Below are 9,158 nucleotides of genomic sequence, written 5' to 3'. Positions count from 1 at the left end.
TACAAATAAGTTTTATCATCTAGATATTTCTGAGCATCTCCTATGCGTTTAAATAGAAACCCATGGTCAAACAAACAAATAGAATTTTACAATAAAATCCTCAACAATAGGGGTGATGATCAACCCCTTAATAAAGTATCTCTGGGTTTCCTGCATCTTTGAAACCACATAGTGGGCCTGTCTAGGCAGTGCCATTTCAATCTTGTTATTTATCCTAGACACACTAGGATTCTCACAGTTCTCAGGGTGATAGCATTACTCCTCAATGAACTTGATATTTTCCTGATTTGATATTTACTGACATGGTAGTATTATTAACAGTCACAGAAAGTCCAGAAGAAAACTTAGACACAGTTTTCTGCCTTTTTAAACAATTTTGGGATTTTCCAAGCAAAATCATGATTAAACTGTTCAACAAACAGGATGAGACAATGGACCATTAATCTCACTAAGAGAAGCCTTAAATGCTTCTGAAAACCTTAATGCAGGATCAAAAGACGTATCAAAATTCAGTTCCGGCTGGACTATCATCAGCCATGGCACAAACTCCAAAAGGAGGTACATGAACAGTATCATTACAGTAGTTCAGATCAAAATTAGAACTAAATCTTCATTAAAGTAAGCCTCTAATGGCAAAATTCGAATAAAGCAGCAGGTTTCTCTACAAACTCTGCTTGAGTTGAAGGCAGAGAAACTGTCTCAAACCTCATGATTCATACATGTTCTTTACTACATTAATAATAATGAGTCAATGCATCAATATGTATACATGCCTATCTTAAATCTCAACAGCACTATCTTGAGAAAAATTCACAAATCAAGGAGATTTTGAAGCTATACAAGTAGCACTAGATTTAAAAACTTACTTTTGACTCGTTCTGTTGCTTTGTCAATTATTTCCAACTGCAATGCCATTATGATCTTTTATAAAACTACTAGGTTTTATAACTGTTTAAGAAGAGGATTTATTCAAAATACCTCTTGCTTTCCTATTAAATTTATCATCTTTAATTTCTAAAACAACTCAGAGGTGATGAAAATCATAGCCATCACCCTTGTAAGTGTAAACATAATTCTAAACATCTTGCAAAAGCAATACATTTGCATAATCAAATTCAGCCATTGTAATAAAATAATGTGTACCTGTGCAGGTAAAACACGTGTAAATTCTGAAGAGTACTCACGACCTTCAGGTGAATAGAAATACTTTTAAATATCTACCTGTTTAACAAACAAGAGTATGAAATAAGTAACAAATGTGCTGCCTGTACATCGTACTAAGGCAAAAACTTAATGAATATATAAAATTGTCATACATCGTAGACAATAAAAATTTTAATTAATTTCCATCGACACTTGTCATACATCGTAGACAAGAAATTTTTAAATTCATTTCCATCAACACTTGTCATACATCGTAGACAATTGAGGAATTATTATTTCTAATTAACAAAATAACATTAGAACTTGTCGTACATCGTAGACAAGTTAAATGTAACTTTAGTAACTTTCCCCTAAATCTTAGATAAAAATAAAATAACTAAAAAGAATTCAAGTGAAGTGTTCACTTCACACCCTCTAGAAAAATAATGACAAGTTATTATGGAACAGGTGCTTATATACTAGGGTCAAGGTCACTGGCCAGCTATAGTTTGTTTCTTTAAACAGAGATATTACATGTAAGCTTCACCCCTCATAGAGAAGTTAAGCTAATTTATTACTTGAGACCGAAGGCGAAATATGAATAAGAATATCATAATGATTGGCAAAATATATCAAATAAGTAATTTTGCGTTTTTAAAACTATCAGATCAAACGTATTGTCCTTTTTTATTTATTGTTCGATTGATTGTTGGTTGCATAACGTCTTTTGCTTTAACAATTTATTATTTTGATGTTACAAAACAATGTTTAACTCTGCTCTATCAACTAATAAGACTTTTTTAACAAGTATTTATACATTTTTTTAAAATGAAATGATGACTTACTCTACACAAACAAATGTAACGAATGAAAGTGAACTTGTATCTATAAATAATGATATGTGGACACTGACACTGAACATTTTGGATTATACAAGATATTCTTATTTGTCCAAATATGTAGTATAGAAAGTAGAATTCTTTAAAATCAAACGGTTATGACATTAATTTCAAATTCAGCAAACATACATAACTTAATCATGTTAATTTAAAGATGTATAGGTTTCTAATAAAACATATAAGTTCACGTTTCATTGACATTTATTATTAAAGAAAGTTCATATAAATTGTATCAAAGTAACAAAACACGTTGCTCACATATATCTTCTCAGTATAAATAAATAACAATTAAACATAATGCTCATCTGTTTGAAACAACTACAGACTAGTACTTAGTCGTTTACAGTTTGAGGAGTTTTCAATAGACACTCTACATTCTACATCATGACGCGTAACTTTTATTATACACAGTGATGTGGTACATGTACATTTGTCATTTTAAACCGTATCATCAATTGACAATAAAACAAGGATAATTATTAAAGGTTTCACGAACGAATAGTATTATTTGTCATACCACATGACTGTCTACATGTAGCTATACCAAATTTATAATGTATTTTAACATGTTTTGTTTGTTAATACAGAGTGCACTGGATTGAATGTTACATAATATTTACTGTCTAATTGCAATACTCAATGATAAGTTAGTCTTTCTTGAATTTTAATGCTGCGTGATTTTTCAACTTGGCATCTGGATCCATGACTTATTGACTTGAATATATAATATTAAAATGCAAAAACTATCTAAGTAGCAATGAAATTAGATGTGAGGTGTTCATTAATTGATAATGAACAATTAAAACACTGTACTACATGAAATAAGTGTGGCAAATAACCCTGGTATATTTGTTGTGTTCCTTTACTTTCTGATTTTTAATGGTTTACTTTTTTACAAATTGTGACTTGGATGGAGAGTTGTCTCATTGGCACTCATACAAAATCTACTTAAAGCTATGATATGATTTTCGAAAAGCTCTATCACTTGATATTCGTGGCAATTATGTTGTTTTGGCACAAAAACAAAATAAAATATACAATCCAAAATGCTTCTGATACATTATTTTTCTCATGTTTTTTGGGGATGGGGGATTTTGTTGTACCAGGTTGCAGGCAATTTTATGATTTAAAAACGTTTTCTTTTTATGTTCATTTGAAGTTTTTCATTTTTTTATGTAGTGTTTGTAGTAAGATATTAAAGGGACATTCAAATTCGTGAATTTAAAGACACTGATAACGTTTGTCATAATGTTATCGGTTTGTTAAATACTCATTTTGATTTCCCTTCTAAGTATCTCCTCTTCTTTTAGTTTGTTTAATATAAAATAAAGGACAAAGAGAATGTAAGTCTTTTTTCATTGCTAGCAAACCCATATTCATTCAGGATTACTCATAATTATTACATATCAAATACTTTAGTACCAGTCTTTGTAAGAATCAGGCAATTTAGGTAAAAATCAAAACATCATCAGAAAAAAACCACCGAGCTAATCATGCTATTTTATACTTACCATCATCCTGAGTTAAAAAGTATTAGTCTTTCGTTTTTGTGTGTCTGGTAATATCAAATAACTTGGTTAGAAAATTGGTTAGAATGATAGCAAATTACAGAGTTATCTCCCCTTTCTCGTTAATTCCTAGTGCATTTCAACCAAATTGTATCTTCTATTACCAGAACAGAAAACGGAAATGAATGTTATTTTTGTGCATAACTACATATTATGAACTGAAATCATTGTCAAATTGGGTGGGTTTTTTTGTCATGTTTTCACCACTGCCTGATTCTTATGCAGATGGGCACTTAACAACATAACATTAACAAGTTTCGCAATTCGGGGAGTACCGTTCCGATCGGCAATGCGTTTTACAATGATATAAAAAATCCAATTCAAAATGCTTCTGATAAATTATTTTTTGGGGGATGGGGGATTTTCTTGTACCAGGTTGAAGGCAATTTTATGATTTAAATACGATTTCTCTTAATGTTCATTTGAAGTTTTTTATTTTTTTATTTAGTGTTTTGTAGTAAGATATTAAAGGGACATTCAAATTAATGAATTTAAAGACATTGATAACGCATGTTGTTTTCCATTTTTTGTCATAATGTTATCGGTTTGTTAAAGACTCATTTTGATTGCCCATCCCTACGTATCTCCTCTTCTTTGTGTATGCTTACAGGACAAACGATCTGATATACTACATGATAGATATAATTATCATTCGTACATACTTACAATCATTTTCAGTTTTTATTGAAGTCTGTATTGTTTAATAAATACTTTTGTATTTCTCAGAGTAGAGATGGTAAAGTTTCAAAACTTTGTGCATATGCACTAGCATTAGTGAACTATGAATACTCTTAATTTTAGAAATGCTGGAAAATGCAGTAGAGGAACTATCGTTCATCATTCTCGCATATTTTTTATATTTATCTAGTGGTTTCATATTGCGTGAATTTGTGAAAGTTCACACAATTCTGCCAAGTGATGGTTAAAGCTTACATGACTTGTCAGGACAATTAAGCTGAAACATTATTCAAATACGTACTTTTATTCAGTAATATTGCCATTGTCATCAGTCAATACATGCTGTACATGATGACCTTGGTAAATAGTAACATTTTTTGCATTAATGTGATGAGTACTGAAATAAAAAAAAAACCATTTGTAATAGTAATTAAATCTGACAGTTTTAAGTAACCTTGATTAAGTTTTATTCGCTGTAAACAGTAATATTATGTTTGTAAATGATTGTGTTATGCCATCGATCTAAAAGAAGGTGTTATAATGTTTTATTCCTAATAATCCATCCGTCCTGTTTAACGTCTGTCGCTTTCTACTCAAGAATTACAAATAATAGTTTGGTGAGATTTATTATCAAGCTTCATGTCAACAGGATTTATTGCGCAACACAGTTTCAGGTTCATTGCAGATCAAATCCTTTTTACCGAATACTCCTTTTAAAAATAATGGCAATGTTTGAAATATTCGTTCCTGTTTTGCAAAGGACTTCAATTGAGTATTCTAAGCGAGCAATATCAAACAATTCTACTTGTTGTTTTTAAAAGTTCAGGAATAGTAGTATGTCACCAATATATAGAACCCAAACATGGTCCAAGCCGCCAACAATAAACAGAAACCTCAATATTAAGTTCTTCAACCAAACAAAATTACTTTAGACGGGACGAAAGATACTTCAGGACATTGAAATAAAAAATCGAAAACAAGAAGACAACGCAATTGCAAAAAAAAGAACAACCGGAAAAGCCAAACTGACAATAGTAGACATCATGCAAATTAAAGAACTAAAGACTGAGCAACACGAACCCTAAAAGAACCCGGGAATGGTCACAGGTGCTCCGCCAGGATAGGCAATTTTTCCTCCATATGTGACACATGTCGTGTTGCTAATTTAAGTACAAAACGGAGATAAATCTAAGGTAGTTGACAAAATTTGTTACAATTCAAATGATTAACCTTATTAATTCTGAAAGCTATAACGAAAAACAAAAGTGGTAGGACGTACTCTTTATACATCTATGACATCGACTGAATAACAGGATTCTGACTTTAGACCGAAACACAAACAATGTAAAGGCCTTTAAACGTGTTTGAGTCGTTTAGCCATTTCTTATTCATAAGACAGTGTGGAACATCACAACACAAGAAAAAGACATCAAAAATCAGTTGGTACTGTTCAGGATGCAACAGAGGCATCACAATATTTAACATGTTATATTTTTTTAATCAATTCCGTCCCCACTTTAAAAACAATTTGAGGAATTGACTTGAAAAGACTAAGTAAAAGAAGAAAAACTAATATCAAGGGCAGAAAAAACCTGTCCAAATCTATGTCTGTAAAAACAGTAATATTGATATTGCTTAGAACTAAACCGATAATTAACCATTTCGTATAAAAATTCCTTCCTCGCCATTTGTAAAATCTTTGTAAAAGACGAAACGGTCTGTATCGTCTGATTTTTAAAGTACCAGTTCTCTAATTTGAATTTAATACATGTAGTTGCATGAGAGCCATGAAACAACAATTCCAGCATGTTACTTTCCTGTCTACCCATTCATTTACTTCATCGACGGTAAAATTCCATACATTTAATGAGAATAACGCAGATAAACAGTTCTTACTTTTCGTTCTTCTTGACTGTCACTGCATTAGAACTAACAACCATTTCCCTGAAATTGTAATTAAAACTTAATTGTGAATAAGATCATAAACATTAATAACAATTGAACGGGAAAAAAATGTAAAAAGGGGAAAGCAGTTATATATATATATAAATAGTGTACAAAGGAGGCAACATATCGCTTTTCTTTTTGTTTTTTGATAAAACGTATTGCATTTACCTTTTTATGCAAATAATTTCATTTCGTAAATATATGGAGATTACATAATCAAACTTGTATGTCTATGCTTCGTTTCTAACAAACATTTGTAAAGAAAATATAAAATGCATGTATCTTAGTATCTGTGAATATAAATTTTCTGTAAAGTAGAAAGAAATTTAAAAAAAAGATACTTACTGATGATGTGCTACGAGATCAGTATTACCACTACTTCTATTCAAACTATCGAATCTAGTACAAAAATAAACAAACGTTAAACTGGAGACTCTCAAGAGCCTATGTCGCTCACATGTATTAATTAATGCTTTTGAAATAGTGTAAAATAAGGCAAACATCATAATTTATATCTAAGATAAGAGCAAAAAATTAAAAGGGGAAAATTTCCGTATAATTACTAACTCAGGGGAAGCAACCCAGCAACAACAGGTCAGGTGAGCTAAAAAGGTAAACTTATGGCAAGCTTAAACATATGGCATTGTATAGATACGCGATGCTTAGTACTCTTTCGATATACTAAAAAAACTTTATCGTAAAATAAAACAATGAAAAAGGAACGAAAGGGTTTTTTCATTGGTTATAAACCTATAATAATTAGGGATAAACCATAAGACAATAACAAACAAAAGCAAGGAGTAAACAAAGAATTAAAAAAAAACTAAGGACATCTTCATCAACAGTTACAAATAATAAATAAGAAACAACACGAACTCCACTTAAAACCGGGAGTGAAATCAGGCGCACCGGAAGGATAAGCATTTCCTGCAACGTATACGGCACCCGTCGTGTTATTTCTTTGTTCGGTTCGGTAATGATGGAAGGGTATTATGACTGAGGATAAATATCCGGTATGATTTCTGACACACTTTTATCAAAATGGACAATAAATTTACATTTATATGAACGTTCTACCACATCTTCATTTTGTTTTATTCGATAACTTACTTGTGTATTAAATCTCTAATCCTTCCTTCTCTTTCGCCAAAATTAACGTTACCGTTGTACTCTGTTTGCATGTGTTGTGCTGTTTGAAGTTCGGTTTTCAATATCCCTATGTACTGTTGGAGTTCTGGTCCTGTTTTATGAGTAAAAACCATAGCAGCCCTAACGCAAAAAAAAAAATGTAATATTTAGATATTAACTGCATTATACATTGTATATACTTACGGGTTTTTAATACCAAATGCATAGTTATAAAACCAAGGACATGAAAAATAACACATGGAATAAAAACATTTTTTGATATAGAGTTACTAGTCCAGGTGGTATATGTCTATTTCAACTCGACCTTAGATGATTTAATCAATATCTATAAGTTGTAGAAGTTGTAATAATAAGGGGACAAGTAAGTTGCGTATGAATAATTTAGAGGTTTGTGTAACAAGCGATTATAAATACAAATATTTAAAAAAAGTAAAAGACCAGTACTATATTTTATCTTATCCTCCTATACATTTCTATGAATATGATTGGTTATAAACCAACCGCGTGGAGACTCTCAATATTGCATTTTAGGTAAGGAGACGGGGCTTATTTCAATTCACAGCAAGAAGTGGTGCTACGTCCCTTTATAAAAACAACACAGCGTTATTGTTGGCATTTGTGTTTGTGTAGACAAATAAAAGTACGTTCTTATTTATCTTAATACTAAGTATTGGATATTTAGTCACTTTGATGTGCAACTAGTCTAAATATCACACGTTAAGAATGTCGGAAGATAAATTCGTTACACAATATGCTATTGATCTGGTAGAATATATACGCGGTCAGTAACTTCCATATGAGGATTCGAGTTTCACTCTCATCCTAACTGGAATTTATTGACCCCATATGTATCCTATTAGATCAAAAGACAAATATATAACTAATGATATATGTGCATGATATGTATGTTATAGTTGGAAAGACAAATGTATTTTTAATCGTTCACCACGGAATTCTGGGAGGACATTAAACTATATTTGACCTTAACCGTTGATTAGTATGGCTAATGATACAAATTGAATGATTGACATTAATTAATTACTGAATAAAAACAATTGTACTACGAGCTATATATTCTGATACATTGTACTTAACAGTAGAATATTATACAATTACTGTTTTTGTTGAGGTAATGTGTGGTTTTATTTACTTTTGAAAAACTTTTTGAAAATAGACAATTAACGAAAATATCGCTTAACTGACCTTTTAAGTTCATTTACCGAAACAAAAGACTGTAATTGTTTTATTCTATACTCCGAGACAAATGTTTGTTATCGATATTGTACTGTTTAGTACATTATATCAATATGTATTGCGTTTTATTCAATATTGCTAAAACGTAAGAAGGTTTTTCTATATGAATGGAATTTGAATAAATAAGCATATTCACCTGTGGAAAAAGCGCTTAACGTCGCGTCTTTTTACGTGTATTTTTTTGGTAAAAATCGTTTGATGTACAATTGGTTTGAGTAATATTTTCCATAACATGCATTTCTCTCGAAATATGGAATAAAACCATTACTGTCTTTTTTTTTTTCGGTAAATATATGGTTCAATTGACTTTTGAAAAACTGATATTGACTTTGGCCGTTGGCCTCAGTGAATATCAGTTTATCAAAAGTCAATAAAACCATATATTTGTTTGGTTTTATTTGTTCTGGATGGCGGCCTAATGTAGTACCATAACGACAAGAGCAAAGTGACGGCAATATCGCTTACCTGAACTTTTAAGTTCATGTGAGCTTAACGGTGTGCAGTTTAAGTTAAATAACTA

General features: G+C 30.9%; 1 protein-coding gene across 1 annotated transcript in view; it reads right to left on the bottom strand.

Moving 5' to 3' along the window:
- Nucleotides 1-1,752: 1,752 nt before the first annotated feature.
- Nucleotides 1,753-9,158, bottom strand: part of LOC143085247 (uncharacterized) — a 52,602-nt gene continuing 45,196 nt past the window's right edge. The window contains exons 14-18 of the mRNA XM_076261489.1: nucleotides 7,346-7,504; nucleotides 6,581-6,634; nucleotides 6,185-6,232; nucleotides 4,590-4,685; nucleotides 1,753-2,756 (exon numbers count right to left, since the gene is read on the bottom strand). Of these exons, the coding sequence (XP_076117604.1) occupies nucleotides 4,592-4,685; nucleotides 6,185-6,232; nucleotides 6,581-6,634; nucleotides 7,346-7,504 (355 nt within the window). The 3' untranslated portion in view covers nucleotides 1,753-2,756; nucleotides 4,590-4,591. The remainder of the gene's footprint in view (nucleotides 2,757-4,589; nucleotides 4,686-6,184; nucleotides 6,233-6,580; nucleotides 6,635-7,345; nucleotides 7,505-9,158) is intronic.

Source organism: Mytilus galloprovincialis, chromosome 8 (assembly GCF_965363235.1).
Source record: "Mytilus galloprovincialis chromosome 8, xbMytGall1.hap1.1, whole genome shotgun sequence".
Lineage (NCBI taxonomy): Eukaryota > Metazoa > Mollusca > Bivalvia > Mytilida > Mytilidae > Mytilus > Mytilus galloprovincialis.
This window is presented reverse-complemented; position numbering and strand designations above follow the sequence as displayed.